The sequence below is a fragment of the Cariama cristata genome, unplaced genomic scaffold (assembly GCF_000690535.1).
Source record: "Cariama cristata isolate BGI_N322 unplaced genomic scaffold, ASM69053v1 scaffold27585, whole genome shotgun sequence".
NCBI lineage: Eukaryota > Metazoa > Chordata > Aves > Cariamiformes > Cariamidae > Cariama > Cariama cristata.
This window is the reverse complement of record NW_009618702.1, coordinates 114,752-134,038: the sequence shown is the minus strand read 5'-3', so window position 1 is coordinate 134,038 and position 19,287 is coordinate 114,752. Positions and strand designations below refer to the sequence as shown.

The 19,287-nt window shown below is 36.8% G+C and overlaps 1 protein-coding gene across 2 annotated transcripts; it reads left to right on the top strand.

Moving 5' to 3' along the window:
- Nucleotides 1-4: 4 nt before the first annotated feature.
- Nucleotides 5-18,690, top strand: ANAPC4 (anaphase promoting complex subunit 4). Of its 2 annotated transcripts, none has more exons than XM_009700969.1 (28): nt 5-112; nt 803-908; nt 2,001-2,133; nt 3,373-3,447; nt 3,589-3,615; nt 3,719-3,763; nt 5,470-5,554; nt 5,949-6,059; nt 6,641-6,724; nt 6,959-7,045; nt 7,742-7,806; nt 7,900-7,942; nt 8,053-8,129; nt 8,559-8,659; nt 8,739-8,790; nt 9,097-9,152; nt 10,112-10,158; nt 11,087-11,143; nt 11,307-11,363; nt 11,885-11,978; nt 13,511-13,608; nt 14,115-14,176; nt 14,262-14,300; nt 14,388-14,489; nt 15,620-15,697; nt 16,455-16,625; nt 17,818-17,941; nt 18,324-18,690. In XM_009700969.1, the coding sequence occupies exons 1-28, from the start codon at nt 5-7 to the stop codon at nt 18,537-18,539; spliced, it is 2,400 nt and encodes a 799-aa protein (XP_009699271.1). In that variant the 3' UTR covers nt 18,540-18,690. The 2 variants fall into 2 exon arrangements, with proteins under 2 accessions (XP_009699271.1, XP_009699270.1); XM_009700968.1 differs by having other exon boundaries at nt 10,112-10,161.
- Nucleotides 18,691-19,287: the final 597 nt, after the last annotated feature.

The window sequence follows — 19,287 nt, the reverse complement described above, 5'->3', positions numbered from 1 at the left end:
CGCCATGCCCGCCTTCCGGCAGGTCGGGGAGAAGCAGCTGCCCCAGGAGATCGTCTTCATGGCCTGGTCCCCCAAAAGGGACCTCATCGCCCTGGCCAACAGAGCCGGGGAGGTGAGTGCGGGGGTGCCGAGCCGCCGCCTGCCCGGGGCCGTGCTGGAGGCCGCAGCGGTGGGCTGACAGGAAGAACTCTGAGGAGGGCAGAGCGGCTGCTGCTAGCAGGAAAGTGCTGCCTCTTTTATGCAGTCGCTGAGATGCATTTGCTGTTCTCTGTGGCATAACTCTTGTAAGCTTAGACAAGCATTTAGGAATAGCAATTTTTTGATTAAGCTTCTCAATACTTACTGCCCTTTCCTTTTTTTACTGTCTGATTTCCAAACAGATTCACTGATGGTACTCTTGTTTGCCTGCATCTGTGGGATGAAATTTACATGTTTAATTTCCAATTTAAGTTAAATCTATTTTCAAGTATTTTTTTCCTGGAGCTGCTGTATGTGATCATGCATGAAGATAAGACTGTTGTGCTTTCAGGCTCTCTCTGCTGGAGAGGTGTGGGTAACCCCTGTTGATTATAGGCTTTCTAGGCTTATACAAGGCACAGCTTATTTCTCTGCATTGCTGTAAATAGTATACTGTCCTCTAAAATGCCATAGGAGTGAATCATCTACTAGAGGAGCAGGTGATATTTAAGACACAGGAGTTATTAAAAAATGATTAAAAAGAAGTGCGTCTTGAAATAATTTACAAACTGGTATTAATGGGAGAATGTGGTTTATTTTTGTCTTCAATATGTTTGCTTTGTAGGTTTTGCTTCATCGGCTTGCAAATTTCCAACGAGTGTGGAGTTTGCCTCCAAATGAAAATACAGGAAAAGAAGTGACTGCTCTTGCTTGGAGACCAGATGGCAAAAGTAATGTCAAGTGTATGAGGTGATATGGTGCAATAAAAATCCCATTGGAAATCAGTGAAAATTATGATGACGGTACCTCTTATCTGTGAAGGAAGTTTTCAGTTGAACTGTGTTTGAAGGGAAGGGTGGCTTCATTTTGTTTAAATTTGCTCAAAGTGAGAGAGAGCAATTGCAAGAAAGCAATTCCAAGAAAGATTTGCAAGGTGGATTTATGTCCAAAACACTGCTTTTCAAGGTATAGCAAAACTTCAAGTTCCTAACTAAGTAGAATACTTTTGTAGGAACTACGAAAGTTATTGGGAGAGAAAGAGGCTGTCTGATCAGGATTGACTGAAGAGCTTAGCTTGTATGGCATAGGCTGTACTTTAGAGGCTAAAAATTTTTCTAATAATATACCAGAGAAGAAAAAAAGAGCCTTTTCCTTATCAACAGAAATAATGTTGAAGTTAGTAGCTTAATAAACCTAGGCGGGGAATCAGTTAATTTTTTGAGTCATTAGAGGTGGGAGAATGGGAGCAATCTTCTGCCATGATGTGGGTAAAAACTTACCTATATTGTTTTATGATGGAGTCTGAGGAGTTTAGGAAACTTCTTTTTAATCTGGTTGCCTGTGATTACAAGGAAGTAAGCAGAGAAACCTATGCTTGCCATATGCTTTTATGGATGAATAAAGTTAAGAAGAAGGTGATGCCAAAGTTGCTCAGCAAGTCTTAAATTGTATTTTGTTGTAATAAAACCCAAACCTTCCTGGTGGACAGTCTTCGTATATAATTTTGGCCTCAAATTTGTAAAAACTGAAGCCTCTACTATATCTAAACTGTTGTTAGAAGTGTTAGAAGCACATTCAGTTCAACATGTAGATAAATAATTGTGAAATCAGGTCTTTGACTTAAATTTATCACCTACAATATGATAGGAGTTCAAACTTTTATTCTAATAAGTAGATTTCAAATGAGAATTTGGAAGGACTCTAAATAGACAAAGAAAATTCTGTCCAGTAGTTGGCTTTGAAGACACATTGTTTTCTAGTTCAGTATAAAGCACCAAGTTTTGCACATTGGTTATTTATACATTTTACTCGACTTTCTCTAGTTTTGGCTTTTGGCCTTACTGATACCAAGCGGATTATACTGTGTGATGTAGAAAAGCCTGAAAGCTTGCACTCCTTCTCTGTGGACTCATCTATTACATACATGCATTGGATGGAAGTAACTGAGGAAAGCAGGTGAGTCTGAAAAACCCTAGAAGTAAATTATGGACTATGTAATGCCACCTTACTAATAATTTATACTTAGTATGTTACAAGCAGTTGTATAAAATAATATTGTGTAGCTGTGGCTTTTTTTACCATTTCACTAAAACTTTTCCTTTTGTTAGAATAGACACTTTCATTTGCTTATTTTTAGTGCTGATATCTTAGTCTTGCGGTTCTTTAGGTTATACACAAAAAGTTTCAGCATGATCTTGAGCACCCACCTTTTAAGAGCTGCTTAATCTAGGATTAGCTTGTACAGCCTGTCTTCTTCTGATCCAGTTTACTTCAATAGCAATTAATTTATTAAAATAATGATAATTTTATTATATTCATCTGTTTTTTTAGTCAGAATAAGTATTATATTTAAATCTTTCTTCACTTGTGGTTTCAAGATCTTTAGTTTGGTGCTTACACCTTTCACGATGTGCCTTTGGTGTCACATCCAACCCCACTGGCAATTCTATTGTGGGTGTACTTAGTTCAGGAAGATTGCCCCTAGTAACCAGGAGCTCTGTGGCATTAGCCAATTCTCAGCAGCACTTGTGAGCTGGAGGACATTGTGGTCCCTATTTCTGTGGTCTTACAAAAACCTCTGAAATGCACCTTATTGCAGTGCAAGACAATGATGAAATAAAACATTTGTTTTAAAAAAGGAGGTGGTGTAAGCCTGACTGGAGGATTTCCCCTCCACTTTCAGAAAACATCAATCTTAAAATAACGAGAAAATAACTACATCTTAAATCACTCTAGCATTCTTCTCCTGATGGGGATAGGCTTATCTCCTTATGGGGAGTATCATCCTTCTGGCATGTCTAAGGTGTGGTATTAAGTACTGCACTTCAGTCTTCCTCTCTCTGTAACGTGTCTTTAGCTTTTTTGAGGTATAGGTAGGTTGTACTGCAGGTTTGTACAGGATTTGAACCGAAAGCCTCAGTCAGTAACTGCATTACAGATGGTGAGGGATTTGGTGGGGAGCTGATGAGCCAGCACATACAAACTTTATATTCTCCTTCAGTGGTAATAAAAAAAGATTTTCAGACTTCTTTTATTAATTTGATAATTTGATAAATTATTAAAGGCCCTCTGATATTTTAACTCTAATATACATGACCTATTGAGTATATGCTGTAACTTTGAAGTTAGAAAGAAATTATTTTCCCCCACATTTTTACAGCTTGGGTGGTAAAGAGAGTCTTACTTCTTTTTCAGTGTTCTCACTTCCTTTTACAATGCTGAGGATGAAGCAAATCTCCTTTTGCCTAAATTACCGGCGCTACCAAAAAAGTAAGCATTATACTAGAAAGCTTGAGAAGATAAAATTTGTCGTTTGTTGTCATTGTTTTGGTTATTCATCTTTAATGCTCTACAGATGCTTTGGATTAGATGTCTGCTCATTGTTATTGAGAATAATTATTTTGTTTTCAGTTACAGTACCACTGCAAAAATTTTCAGGTAAGAAATTGTCATCTTGCATCTCTTTATTTTTTTGTTTTATTTTGTTTTCTCGTATTGAGCCAAGCTACATAAACCCCAATCATATGTTTTGTATTTTCAGTGAAGAAAAGTCGGATGAGATTATGAAGCTTCTAGGTGATGTAAGGTAAATTGTGTATGTGGATTGTTGTGGGTTTTTTGGGTATTGTTGGGTTGATTGGCTTTTTGAAAGCTATAACATAATGGATGGGTGGGTTTACTTTTAAGTTAGTCATAATTTGTTTTTAAGGGTTCTGGAGAAAGAATATGGAATGTCTCTCTTTTTTTATGTATTGAGACAAAGTTTAAAGAATGTATTTTAAAAAAAAAGTTTCCATCAGTTTACACCTTTTCACCTCAATGTAGAGGGATTATAAGGCACTTTGTCAGCAACTGCTGTTGGGGCCGTATCTTCTTTTCCTTAGAAGATTTCTTGGGGTGCATTTGAAGGCTATGCGGTATGTGTTACTTAAGCTGGTCTTGGAGACATTTGTGAATGCTTATTATGGACGGGGAATTCCTGTGGGTTTGCATGAGTGTGACAAAGCTAAACTTAAAATTAACTCTGAAATCAGCTGTGTTAGGGTTATGTTAAAATAAACATCTCTTACTAGGAAGCACATGAGGAGCAGCTAGAAGAAATGTAGTTTAGCAGACTGAGACTGGCTTTGTGGAGTCTTTTGTGGTGCGTTTTTGAGGAGGCCACTTAATGTCTGTGCCTTGTTTTTCCATTTGCTTTCTTTCACTGTTTCTTACAGTCTCACCACTGAGAATCATCCTTCTTATTTCAAAATTTGCCTGTCTGTCTGTCAGCAGTTATTCCTTTTTAAGACTTGATACTTTTTCTTACAGTAGAACTTCCTTGCTAGAGAGACAGACATGGTGGCTGTCTGTGTTGTAGGAGCTTTCTGGATTCTGTGCTCCTTCCAATTAATCAAGCCAAAAGTTTTTTAGATACTGTTTTGTTAAGTTCCCTCTTGGCTTTAACGGAAACATTCTCCTTTAACATATATTTACATGTATAACAGGCAGAAGTTGCAGTTTAATTTTCTTGTATTTATAAGGGGACATGTAAAACATTCTCATTTTTTATGTTGGAAGAGCATTACTGCTCACTGCAATGTAAACAAATATGTAGTTGAAGATGTGTGGGTGTATGACAGCAATAGACAACTTCCCTGTTCAAAGTGTAATGTCTTAAACATAGACAAAGAGGGAGGGGTCATAGAGAAGCTTCTTCCCAAGTCATTGTACCAAAACAGACCTGTCTGTCCGAGACCCTGTTCTTTGAACCGGGTTTCTGTTTCTGATGCTGTGACTTGCGTCTGTTCTTTGATGCTGCATCCATTTCGAATGTTTTGAGGTTTTGCTGAGGAGCGCCGCTGAGTGACTGAAACAAACTTACTCTGCATTGTAGTTACCATAAACTCATGAGAATACAGAAGTAGCTTTGTAAGAATGCTTTGCAGCTTGTATTGGTAGGTGGACTGTTGCTAGAAACTGTTACTCTTTTCTTCTGGAAGGTATAAAGTTAGTGAAGAACGACCTCTGTGCCTAAATTGTGTTATTTTTTTCCCTGTTCTCTCAGTTAATTTAGTAATTCATACTCTTTCTGTAAATGTTAGAGGCAGGTCTTATCAATGAGAGCCAAGCTAATTTTTTGTTTGTTTTTAGATTTCTTGGATCGTAGACAGTAGCACAGTGTTTCTTTTTATTCAGTGATTCTTTAGAGGATATCTAGTAAAGGGATGGAATTTAATTATCAAGAATTATATTTGCATGCATTAGAATTTGTTTCAGTATGCTCATTAACATGTTCTTCTATTTTTATAGGCTTAATGCTCTTGTCCTTGGTGGCAGCTCAGGATTTATTGAGATTTATGCTTATGGAATGTTCAAGATTGCTACAGTAACTGGGGTACGTTCCGTTCCTTTCCATGTTTTTTCTTCATAATATACCAAACTACAGCTGAATTGAATGAAAAAATACATATGTATCCTTACACATAAGTGAAACTGGGTTGCTGGATTTTAAAGACAGGAATAGCTGTGTCTATAGATTGGATTGTGTGGTTATTGTTGGAAAGACATTCTTACTCTGGCAATTTTAACATCTTGTTTCAAATGAAACAAAGTTCAACAATAATCCACAGTAAAAAGAGTGCTTTTGTTCCTGAACAGTAGCTGAGAATTCCACTTTGTTTTTACGTGTCGTTGACTGCAATCGTCTTTGTATGTGAATGTGTTAGAGCAGTAAATACATCTTAGAGGAAATGCAATATTTCATTAACTTTTAAACTGGAACCCTTCAGGTGGCAGGTTCTTGTCGTGGACTATGTCTGTCTAGTGATTTGAAATCACTGTCGGTCATTACAGAGATACGAGACTCCTCAGACAGTGAAGCAGAGATAACATATTTTCAGGCAAGTAAAGAATTTTTTTTAAAAAATTTCTTTAAAAATAAACCTGCTTTTTAAATTATTGTCTGGTAGCTTTATTGCTTTCCCATTATTTGCTGAAAAAATGCAAACTACTATTTCCAGCCTTTCTGAAATTCACCCCGATTTAGCTGTTGGATTTATCATGTTAACATGCTCTTTCACTGATGAGACTGATGATGATGATCTGAGGCATTCTTTTAAAATATTAATTTAAATATGACATTCACTTATTCAGTTACAGTTAATCAGAGTTTCTTCATTCTGCACACAAAGGCATAGTAGCAATGCTGTTGATTATCCAGTCTATCCAGAACAGTCGTCCTTAAAACTATTACTGTTAGAACTCCAAAATGAGCAACCTTGTCAGGGTGTTTTTATAGATGTATTAAAAATATTTGTTGACACTTTGAATTAAATATATTTCCCTCTTAAAATCAACTTTAAGGAAATGAGAATTGACAGTTTTTCTGTGAGTGCTCCTGATCTGTCTTTTCATTTCTGTAATCTGAAATTTCTTAAAAGACAAATTATTTGCTAACTGTTGCTTGTTTCATTTATTGTAGATGGACACTAGTCTGTTATCAAGTTACTTACCTGAGGTAACTCGAATGGCCCGGAAGTTTACTCACATTTCAACTCTGTTACAGGTACAATTGTGTTACAACATCATTTTAATATCACAGTCTTAATGCAAGTAAATGTTTTCTAGTAGGAAGCTGAAGTTAGTTTTAAGTAAATGTAGAGCTCTAACTTGGAATTTGATAATAAATTTTATATAATATCTACCGTGTATCTTCCCTTTTTATAATAACATGCAGTTCTTGCATGTGTTTTGAAGGGGGGAAAAGACAATAATGCTAATGTCTGTATCTGTATTACAGTATATAAAGTTGTCATTGACATGCATGTGTGAAGCATGGGAAGAAATATTGATGCAGATGGACTCACGACTAACAAAGTTTGTACAGGTACTGTAGTATTAACCATTCTTTTGGAAAAACATTTTTTGCAGTAGTTCTGTTGTTCATGTTAACGTACCTCATATCTTAATGTTGTTGCCTCCAGATAACCAAGTTCAGAGGCAACCTGGAAGCTATTGTGTGTCAAATGCTCAAATGCTTAAGATAATTGAGTACCATCAAACGTGATTGTATTGTGATACTTCTTTATCTTATTTATTCTAAGTTATTCGAAAGTGATAGTTTTCAACTTGCACAGCTATTGATCAATTGCTTTCTATTTAACGTTGTGCTCTTTGTACTTCAGTCATTGATAAACTGAATACTCTAAATATTGAGTAACAGCCCACCAGCACTTACAGCCTAATTCAATAGAGATCATATATATCAGCCATGATAAAGATGCTCTTGGATTTGCTTAAATTTAGTGTTCGTTGACAATGGCTATAAGTTAATTGAATCAAATAATTAATTTATTTTTTTTAAATAGATTCTTGGTGGTGGCAAGCTGATTAGAATTTTTACTGAGTAATACAATTGAAAATAACTTAATACTAGAAAATTTCCAGTGATCGGTAGTCTGTTTTCACTATTAAAGTATATCGGAAAACCTACCCACATCCTTTAATTGAAGTGTTTATGAGATTATTTGGTAGCCTGGATTTAATCTCTTCATCAATCTATTTCAATCATTTTGACTGACAGGAAAAGAATACAACGACTTCTGTTCAGGATGAGTTTATGCAGCTGTTGTTATGGGGCAAAGCAAGGTAGTTACTGTTGTTTTATCTGAGTATGCATTTGCATTTGATATTGAAATACACAGTGAACGTGTATTTGGTTCTCTCCCCCACCTCCTTCAGTCTGGAACTTCAGGCATTACTAATGAACCAACTGACAGTAAAGGTATGTTAATATTTTTTAACATATTAAAATAATTAATTTCAATATCTTTTAATCACTGTTCTGTTAAGTTAACAGAACATTATTATATGTGTTTATTTCTTTGTTAACAGGGTTTAAAAAAACTTGGTCAGTCCATAGAGTCTTCCTATTCTAGTATACAAAAGTTGGTCATAAGTCATTTGCAGAGGTGAGTCACAGAATGTCCAATGAATGTAGGTAAAATGGCATATTATATGCTTTGCTAAAAGACAGTATGCTGTATTGGTGGTTCTTTGTGTGTAGGTGTGCTGGGACAGAGACCGTGATCATGAGAAATTTTACTATTTTACTTTTGGGTAATGGGGAGTTGTTGAAGTATTTTGAACAATCTCCATGACACACCACCTGTATATATACTGCCTGGATATACAGGATAGGATACATGCAAAGTATTGACACCAACTTCTGTGGTGGTTAAAATCATTAGGACAATATTTGCTTTTCTGTGAGGTGACTCTTACATGCCAGACCACCTTATAAAGCTCTCCACTTTGCACATTAAATAATAAAAATGTAGCACGCAGTGAATTTCCAAAGGTTAACTAAAGGATTATACTACTTTGCTCTGTCTTCCTAGTGGCTCTGAGGCACTGTTATACCACTTGAGTGAACTGAAAGGAATGGCTTTATGGAAACAAAAATATGAGTCTCTGGGATTAGATGTATCTGGAATTGAAGGTACAGTAGTGTGTGTGCTACTTACCCACTCTGATTTCACTTTTGAAAGCTTAATAATAATGGTTGGCTCTTTTTGCAGAGGCTATCACTGCTGTTGGTTCTTTCATCCTGAAAGCAAATGAGCTGCTTCAGTAAGTATAAAGTCTGGAGAGTTTATAAAACATGCCTATTGAGTCTTGGATCTAAGGGGAAGCGTGTGACTGGGAATAGAGGAGGTTGGGAGGGCAAGGCTCCTCTGTTGGTGGTGAGCTTTTATCTTGTCTCACTGCATCTCATAGACTCATATCCGAAGAATAGTCTTACTTGGAAGGTTGCAGGGGGCATTTTTTAAAAAATTGTTAGCGCTTGCAGGCCTTTCTGTAGTAAAGATGAGACTTCAACCTGGAGCAACTTGTGACATTTAGATCTAGTAATTTATTTTCTTGTTTCTTGCTTAGAGTTATCGACAGTAGTATGAAAAACTTCAAAGCATTTTTTCGATGGCTGTATGTTGGTAAGCTTGATGACATAGTAAGCATCCAGTATCTGTTTTGTGTTGTAAGCATTGAAATGTTGGTGAGTGATTAAGCCAGTCTTAGTTATAACCATATATCATAGAAAATTTCTGGACATCTAAAAGGTTACATTTGATGAGACAATAATTATGATATTAAATACATAGATCATAAATTTGATAGTTCTTAATTAAAATTAGTGTGTGTACAGTGGGTATTGTATATACTTATCCTAATGTAACATTACTTCAAACTCTTGTATGCTTCATGAGCAATTTGCTGATCTTGACTTGCAGAAATTAAAGGACTTTACTTCAAATTTGAGGTAAACTAAATATAGTCTGACTCTCCTTTAGTCTGCCACTTGCTGTTTTCTACTGTGGAGACCTAGCTAGCTGTAAGGTTATGCGCAAATGTAAACAGTCTCTGAATATTCGGATGCACTTAATAGCCACCTCCAATTGTAGCTGGGTAGATGCAGGTAAGATATTAGAAGGAAATGCAGAACGCTATAGTTTAGCCTACCTGTTTTTATAAAGGGGTTAGGGATAGGTTTATAATTTTTAATTGATCTTTTTAGAATTACTTTACAAGAAACTAAGCAGTCTTACCCTAGATACTGTAAAAGCACCAGAAATGCAGTGTTAGCACTTACTAGCAGGAATATAATAATTTTAACTTTAAAAATTGCAGAAAACAGACCTATCAGTTCTCTGTCATAATATTAGAACCTTCATTATTTAAAAGTTGGAGAAGATTAAAGGTAAAAAATCTCCAAGCCTTGTAAGCTAGTGGGGCAAGTGAGGCTTCATTTCAGTCTCATTTCGGACTCTTTTGCTTCTGACAAATTAATATTTCCTATTTTATCAGCAGTGTCTTATTATATAGCCATGGAAAATAAAGAATATTAGGAAAATGTATTAATATTAATGCAGTAAGAATATACTTTTTCCCTCAGCCATGTTGAGGATGTCAGAAGATCATGTTCTTCCAGAGCTGAACAAGGTAGTAGTAACATTTTCTAATAAATGGTGGTATACTCTGTATTCTGCTTGATTTGAGCACAAGATTAAAGGTTTATTTTTGTTCCAAAACTTAAAGTATAATGTCTCTGTTATTTCTTTGAGAAAGTTGATGCTAACAGATTCACACTAATATGCTGTCTCCCATGAATTACTTTTTTCTGTTTTCTTTGTTAATACTGCCCTTTCTAGTACACTGTATGTGAACGTAAGACCTCTGTGTACCAGCTCTTTATACGCTGTAAATGACTAAGTTAAACAGAATGGGATTTTAACATCTTTACCAATGCCCTGGCAGGGGAGATGGAATACACCTGTATCAGATTTGCAGACACCATTACACTGGGTGAACCAGTTAACATGCTCGAGGGCAGAGGTGTCTTCCAGGGGGAAGTAGATAGGCTGGAGAAAGGGACAGATAGGGACCTCCTGAAGTTCAACAAAGACAAGTGTAAGATCCCATCTTGGGGAAGAGTGACTTTCTGCATTTGCACAGCAGGGCCCCAGCTGGCTGGGGAGCAGCTCTGCTGAGATGGACCTGGGGATGTCGGTGAATGCAAGCTGGGCATGAGCCAGCAGTGTGCCCTGGCTGCAAAGGTGGCCCAGAGCAGCCAGGGCTGTACTAACAGGAGCATGGCCAGGAGGTCAAGGGAAGTAGTTACCCTTATTTAGCACGCAGCAGATCGCCTTTAGAATACTTTCTCCAGATGGGGGCCCTCCTATGTAGGACAGACATGAATAAACTGGAGTGAGTTCAGCAGAGGGTTCCCAAGCAGGTTGGAGGCTGGAGCACTTGCCCTGTGAGGACAGGCTGAGGGAGCGGCACTTGTTTAGCCTAGAGAATGTGTGTTCTGTGTTCATTGAAATGTATTTCTTATCCTTTGCTTTTCTCACCATTTTTTTGCTTTTAGATGACTCAAAAAGATATCACGTTTGTTGCTGACTTTCTTACTGAACACTTCAATGAGGTAAGTTATATTGGTTTGCCAAGTACAGCATCTGACTGTATTTTTGCTGCCAAGAGCTGGATCTGAAAAATTCTATAATAAAATAATTCAATCATCTTTTTGTACACTAATTCTCATTAACTTTGGGTTTAAATAATGGGTTTTTCCGCGTTATTTTTTTCAGGCACCAGAACTTTACAATCGTAAAGGAAAATACTTCAATGTGGAGAGAGTTGGCCAGGTAAAGAACTAGGAAATACATGGAAAAACAATAAATGAGAAAATCTCAGATGGAGAAGCTTTTAAAGCTGTGCCCACTTTTCTTCTCTGTCCCTTTTGCTCTGTGTTGCACATTCCAGTAATGGTAAAGGAGAGTATTTTAATTACTTTTCCCTTATTATTAGGAAAAGGAGCATTTAAAAACATATCTTATAGTTGTACCTTACACATGCTGTATTTTTAGGAAAACTGTGAAACTTCTTCACAGCCAGCAATAGTAATGTAAAACTGAAATGCGCTTGTTGTCTTTATGCCATTAATGACTGGATTTCAAAACATTTGTGCTCAAACTTGATTTTAAAATCAGTTTCTTATGGAAATATCACTATGTGATCTTAGACAATAGTAAAATATTTAGTTTTAAGACTAGGGCATGTTAAGAAAAGAAATGTTTGAGAGGCTCGTGAGGGGCAATGTTAGAGGTAAATTCTAATGTCTCTTGTTCTTAAAATGCAATCTTACAAATGTCTGTTTCTTTTCTAGTACTTGAAAGATGAAGATGATGACCTTGTATCACCACCTAATACAGAGGGGAACCAGTGGTTTAGCTTTCTTAAAAATAGTACTCATCTTAAAGGTAATGTGTGCTTTAGTAAAAAGTAAAAGTGAATCAAAGATGTATGTAGAATGTTATGTAGAAATACATAACAAATGTAGAAGAATAATCTGTTTTTTTCATGCTTATGAGTTTTATTTCTGTAGTGTTAGTCATGAGTCTTCATCTAAGTAGAATAAAATAAATGGGCCCTGTTATTTTATGTAGTTTTTATGTAGCTGCTTACCCAGTCAATTACCATTCTCTGGATATTAGGAGTTTCCTACCTTTTATGTAGCAGTCGTAGAAATGTTGGCTTGGAAGAAATCCTAGGAGTTGTCTGTTTTAGGAGATCTTAATTCCAGTTCAAGGAAGTAATAATTACACTTAGGTCATACCTGGGGGAAGTGTCCTGACTTGTTCTCTTTCACTGGAGTCTGGGGCTATTTTGTTAATTAGTGGTGAAAAAGAAGTAAGAGGCTATAACAAGCTCATGGTGAAAATGATTCTTGTTTAACTTTAGAAACCATGGACTATAAAACTTCTACAGCATAAGCTGTCTTGTAATAGAATTTGCTATAGCTGCCTTATTCTGCCTATTTAATTCAATAAAAAGAGGGGAAGTGGTAGCATTTTTGTTTGTAAAAGTAGTATTTAGAAAATGCATCTTTAGACATACTTTGGAAATATGTTTGATACTTTAAATGTGTAGACTACTTGACTGGCCATTTCTGTTACTACCTAAGAATTGTGATTGTTTGTAGAGATGGTTTGTAAGCGGTTTCATTGGTATTAATTTGGCAAATGCCAAATGTAGTCTTACAAAGTAGTTCATTTCATAAGAATGAATCAGTCCTATTGAAGCCAAATCATAGCTACTATAAAAAGTATGGAAACTGTTTTGCTTAAACAAGATATGTTATGACAACTGTGATTCTAACTCTTGGGTAAATGCAGTTCTGTCTTTGCAATTTTGAATTGGCTGTGAAGAAAAGCTGAAGGAGCAGGCAGGCCTCCATTTCTCGTTCATTTATCTTGTTTCATATTGTTACCCAGTTAGTTACTTGAGTTAGAATTTCTAATCGGGGAATGACTTAGACGGTCACCTAATCCAACCAAAGCAGGGCTAATTTTGAAGCTAAGCTGGGTTGCTCGAGGCTTTGTGCAGTTGAGTCCTGTACATCTGTAAGGATAGAGACCCTGCAGCCTCTCTGGGCACCCTGCCCCAATGACTAACCACGCCTTGTGGAAACTTTTTTCCTTATATCTGATTGGTATTTCCCTTGCTGGAGCTTATGACTTACATCATCTCCTCTCCCTGTGTGCAGTTTGAAAAGGATGTCTTCTGTAACTCTTCAGGCAGCTGAAGAGACCAATAGATTCCTCCTTGTTAGCCCTCGCTTTTCTAGGCTGAACGAGCCCAGCCCCATCAACTTCACATGAAGTGTGGGCTCTAGCCCTATGACCATCTTATTGACCCTCCACTGGACTCATTCCAATTTGTCACTTTAATAAGTGTGGTATGTTTTTGTAGAGTTACAAGTGGTTTTTAAATGAACTTTATCTGTTTACAGAAAGTCCACTTCTGTTTCCCTACTATCCTGAGAAATCACTGCATTTTGTCAAAAGGCAAATGGAAGAGGTCATTGATCAGTGTTTACAAAAACCAGCAGTAAGTTCAATTTATATAAATGATAACTTTCTTTTAGGGGTAGCAGTCAACTGAAGATAGTAGTCATGCGTAGTAAGACCTGAAGTTTTAATCTTTGCCTTTGAGTGCCTACAATTTAAGTGGTAGCATGTAGCCCAGCTTCACCACTGCCAGGATGTCTCAAGCCTTTGGCTAGGGAGAGCATAATGGGAGATTTTTTGTTTCATTTCTTCTGTTCCCACATTATTGGGATCTATTTTTAATGTTAATTAGCTTGGTGTATGTGCTATGTACTATATAACTGTGTTAGTTGGCAATATGTTAGTCTATATATTGTGAAGAAATGTGAAACAAGTGTACCAAGTGACAGTAGTGTTTACATTAGGGATGTTTATTCCAGCATAAGTATTGGTGGATTTTTCTTTCAGATGTACTCAGTGGTTTTGGTTGTTTTTTTCATCTTAAAAACATATATAATTATGAATAACTACCTGCATTTTTTTGCCTGTTTTCATTTTATTTGTTAGGATGTCATTGGAAAGTCAGTGCATCAAGCAGTCTGCATGTCTCTTTACAAAACTTCTCAAAGGTATTTCTTTATGTTATTTCTAAAGCTCAGCTGTGCAAAATTACAGTAGCATTTTATAAACTGTGGTATGGCTTTTCCTTTTCAGTGAAGATTCCACACCTCAATTATTTAAACTTCCATTTCTGTAAGTATGCTGCTATTCCTTGTTCTATGTCATTTACCAATTATTAAAACTTGATCTGAATTTTCATTTCCTCCCCCCATATTACAGGTGGAATGACAAAACATCCAGTATACATTATGTTCTCTTCACCATGTTAGAAAATTCTATTTCTAAAATATACATTTTGAGGAGACACACTGATACTTCCAGGTAAGACAAAAAGAGGGAAAAAGTGATTTGTGAGCTTCAGCATATGTGTACAGAGACAATTACAATTTGAATGTATTTGTAAAAAGAAGGAATGAGCAGCAAGAATACAATCTTTCTTGATGCTAGGGAAAATGAGGAGGACACTAGAAAATGCAGTAGGAAATCGTGGCAGGAATTGTGTTGTATTAGACTCAGAAAAGCTAATCACAAGACCAAAGATGGTTTTAGGCTTAGGAAAAAAATCAGACTCCCTTAGTTTTGCTCCTCACAGAATTACTTGTTTGTGCAAACTTGTGAAAAATTACAGGGAATCATGCTTTCAGTGTTGCTTTGTCTTACTGTAAATATTATTCTTTGATTAACTCCTTGCAGCCTGTAATTTAATACTCTAAGGAAAAAACGGAGGTGGACTCACAGGTGCAACAAATAGAATACATCTCTTTGGGGTGTAATTTTGAGTACCGTCAGGAGTTCTGTGTCCAAGACGCAGTTTGTCACTGCCTAGTTGTGCTGGTACAACTGTTTAAGATGCGTTCTGTCAGCGGGATCACTGACATGGTCTGGGTTTATAAAACAACAAAAACACCTACTCTCTGTAAAATACTGATTTTTACAATCTGTGTCATTTAAGTTGAGGAGATGATGAACTGTGATGGGGTGGGAATTTTTAAAGCAGTTCTAGTGCTGAAAAAAACACATGGTGAAACTATCTTTTGTGTTTCCAGTTGACAGCTGATGATGACAAAATTACAGCCTTGTGGTGTAGTTTCTATTCTATTCTCTTTCTCGTTGATATTTAAAACAGTCTAAACTCATTTTCTGTAGATTTGAGTAACAAGTAACTTAATGGACCTGAGACTAGGACATTGGAGCCAAGAGTTCAGTAAAGAACTGTCCCACAAGCCTGATGCAGTTTCCCATTTGACTCCATTAGTCACATTTTGCTGGGAGGCAGAAGAAATCAAAAGGTTCCCATCCACCAGTTACATCATTTTTGGGTTGTAGCCATGTATTGTGCTAAGCTTAAACAGGCTTCCACCATCTCTTGCCACAGTTGCCGTTAGAGATTTTGGATTCTTTATGAATGGAAAAGAAATTAGTCATTGAGGTAATGAACACTGTTCTTCTAGGTCTGTCACTAATGGAATTCTTGCAGTAGAGTTTGGAAACTTCTTGAACAACAGTATGAATGAGAGCTCAGACTCCAGGTCAGTATATTTGATTTTTCTTCCAGAATTGCAGATTGCTAAATTGAAGACAGTGTTTTCTAGTGTTTATTTTACATTAAGTTAACTTCCTAGGCATTATAGTTTGGCTTTTATCTTGCAAGTTACTACTTCAGACTCTGGACCAACTTGTAGTCCCTGGGTGAGTCAGGCTGTAAGAAATGGCACAGGTGCATGAAGGTGCAGGATTGTCGAAGTCTTATTTTGCACTTCATGTTAAGGTCAAGTAAATTTTAGTTTTCTGGTCGAAAACTAGAGCTTTAGCACATGTGCAAGGAACAAAGCTAGCTGGAAACAGCTCTTGCTTGTATCTGTGATGTTCTTTAAGTAAGATGGAGTGAGACTTGATATGTCTGAATGACGACATCTTAGAAGGCATGGCAGGCTAAGCTCATCCTTTTCATGTAGAAAGGCCAGATGTCATTGCCCTCAGTACCTTCAGTGTTTGTGTTTACTGTTTCTTACATTTCACCTGAAATGGGGAAAAAATAAGATTGCTAGTAAGGTGTTTTGGGTTTTTTTTCCTTAAGAATCATTTTTGCTGCGTGATACAGGAGTCTGCCATGGTTATGGCTGTCTTTCAGTGTCGTAGCTGCATGACTGACCTTTTTTATCTTTTACAATAAAGCTCACTGTTAACTGCTGAATACTTTTTAACATGAATGCTGTGCAACTTAAAAATATTTTAATTCTGTATTCACTTTTATTCCTTGATGCTTTCTAAATTATTTTCCTATAGATGCTACAGTTGTTTAGATGCACACTTCTATGATGATGAAACTGTAACTGTAGTTCTGAAGGAGAGTATGGAACAAGAGGGAAAGGAGAGACTCTTGGCTCAGCTGCCTTTATCTTCAGTATACACAGATGAGGACCAAGATAGGGAATTAATCTGGGATTCTACTAAAAGGTACTGGAAAACTTTGAGCAAGTCTGAAAATGCAGAAGGGAAAAGCAGCTTAAGCAAATATTCTAATTGTGTATAGTTAGTCATACTTTGTGTGCGTGTAAATATTTTAAAGAAAAAAGCCCTTTTTGTGCCAGGGAAAGTGGGATGGGGAGATGCAAGGTTCCTAAACAGTTTGTTTTGTGGGTTTTTTTGGGCCTTGGGTTGGGATTGGTTTTGCTTTTTTGAGACTGAGTACTGCCTATGTACATGGCTCTCATGAAATGGGAGGACTAATTGAAGACATCCTGTAGAATCGGAAATCTTTTCTTTAGAGGGTACTAACTTTACTGGTCAGAATACTTGAATTTAGGATGTTTTCACCATATTTGCTCACATACCTCTGCCTTTTAAGAAGGATACACAGATATTTCTTCATCTTTCCCCTGGTAGTCACACTTATAACTATTGTCAACTTAGCCTTGAAACATCAGAATGGGTGCCTGCCTCTGTGTTGGCATAGGGAGGGGAAAGCATCCAGAGGAAGCAAACACACACACACAAAAGGCCAGTGTAGTTCAAGCAGTGAATCCAGTCTTTTAGTTGTTGTGCCTCATTTGTTTTTTCTTTTTTTCTCCCTATGCCCCTCTGGTGACTTGCTTAAGATACATTTTTATCTCAAAATAAAGAGCTATATTAAACTGGATTTTTTTTTTTTTATACTACAAAGAAACTGTGCGTTGAAGAATGAATAGAAGATATTAAAAGCAAGTTCAATAACTAATCCTGGCCGCTGTAATAGGCAGGAAGTACCTTCATACAGTCCCTATGAGTGGGGGTGAACTGGAGTGATACATTTTTGAAACGCCATGGAGGCCAAACTCCTGTGTAAGTGGAGGCATTGCCTCCAGGACTTTGTTCGGAAACTCTTCTGCTTGCAGAGGAGAGATTTGAAAGAAGGCCATCCTCATCCTTCTGCTGTAGCTCTTGTGGGAAGATGAGGCTTTACAACTCTCTTCTCACCTGCTGTGTCTCCACAGTTGGATCTCCCACTTTAGAATATCTGTAGGAGCGTTATGATGGTTTCAAATGCTTATCTGCTTGTTGCATGTGATATAATAAAGTTTAGACATAAAAAACTGGACTGACTGAGGCTTTTCTTAGTACTTGAATTGTTTCTTATGTACTAGCTTTGTGCTTTTCTTGCTATGTACAGGCTGGAGGAGCAAAGTGGTGAGATATCCACGCGTACTGTCTTCTTGGAGAATCAGTGGAGAGTGCTGGAGAATATGAAAGCTCAGTATGTTTCTGTAAATGGCATTAGAAAAGTTTCCTGTGTGGTAAGTACAGCATCTGTGAACAAGCCTCTAAACTATTAAAGAAAACGTGCTATAACTGGAGAGAGTGATAACATATTTCTGCTAATTTAGTGAGATTTATCAAAACTTTTTTTTTTAAACAAATAGATCATTCTCTTATCTGTTATAAGTGAGTCAGGATACAGTCATACCTCTCTCATAATACAACGTGGAAAAACTTTAACAGAAGTTAATAGATCTACTTCCTTTACTTTTCAGTCTGCAGAGCAATAAAAAAGCTGCTAATTTCCTTGATACCTCCACTTCAAAGATAAAGGCTATTTTCAAAGCTATTAGCTGACATTTAAAATGGTATTGGTGCTTTTATTTATTTATTAACGGAAACTTCTTAATGTTTCCGTAGCTAAGTTCAAATCTCCGTCATGTGAGGGTCTTTGAGATGGATGTAGAGGATGATGGGGAAGTTGAGGAAGAAGAGGAAGAAGAAACAACTCAGATTGCAGCTGGGGAACCTGATGAGCTAAATCAGTCTGCAGATAACCAGGACAATGTGTGTAGTGCGTCTGCTGAAGAACTACCTGATGAAACTGAAGAACACGAATCAAGTCTGGATCCTTGACATAGGCTTTTCTACTGGTAGAGGGACAAGGCTGTAGTCTAACTTCAGGCTGCTGAGATGGTGTATCCTGTACCTGCTCAAGCAGCTGTGGTAGGATGATGTATGTCAATGTTCTGTATTGCTTCTCCACCAAGACTGTCTGTGTTCTAGAGTATGTTTATTTGACCCTTTTTTGTCTGGCACATGGTTTGGTATGGACTAAATTCCTTTGTGAGCTTTTCCATTTGCAATTTTTTTATAGGTGAGGAGAAAAAGAAATACTAACTGTCATTTTTATAGTTAACTTGTTCGGTCCTGAATACTTTTATTAAGATAAAATGAACTTGTATGTGAAAACAACAAAACTCAGGATGGAATTCTTTTCTTCTCAAACTGTATGTTCTAGGAATGGGTACAGAAACTTCCCGTAGAGCTGAAATCTAAGAGTGGATGACCAACAACAAGCTTGCAGATCAGCATAAGACTAGTTAGACAACAAAATATTAGCATTGTTACTTAACTATATATTTTTAAAACTTTTGATGACATCTGCCTCAGTATTTCAATCTATCCAGTTCTTTAGTCCTCAGTGCAACATTTGTGTGTGTACATGTATACGTTTTGTCAAATGTTTGCATGTCTCAGCCTGCCTAGTTTCTGTGAGATTGTTCCTGAAAGTCTCTTGTCTGTCTGGTATTTTTGTAATGAAAAGTTACAACAGACACTGTATTTTTTTATGCTGATGTAGCATTGTATGTCATGCATAGGC

What these genes read in the sequence shown, in the direction of transcription:
- ANAPC4 (XM_009700968.1), top strand. Translation starts at nt 5, where the DNA reads ATGCCCGCCTTCCGGCAGGTCGGGGAGAAGCAGCTGCCCCAGGAGATC. An exon ending in AGATGTATCTGGAATTGAAG is followed by an intron (nt 8,660 to 8,738) that starts GTACAGTAGTGT and finishes CTCTTTTTGCAG; the next exon opens with AGGCTATCACTGCTGTTGGT. An exon ending in AATGAGAGCTCAGACTCCAG is followed by an intron (nt 15,698 to 16,454) that starts GTCAGTATATTT and finishes ATTTTCCTATAG; the next exon opens with ATGCTACAGTTGTTTAGATG.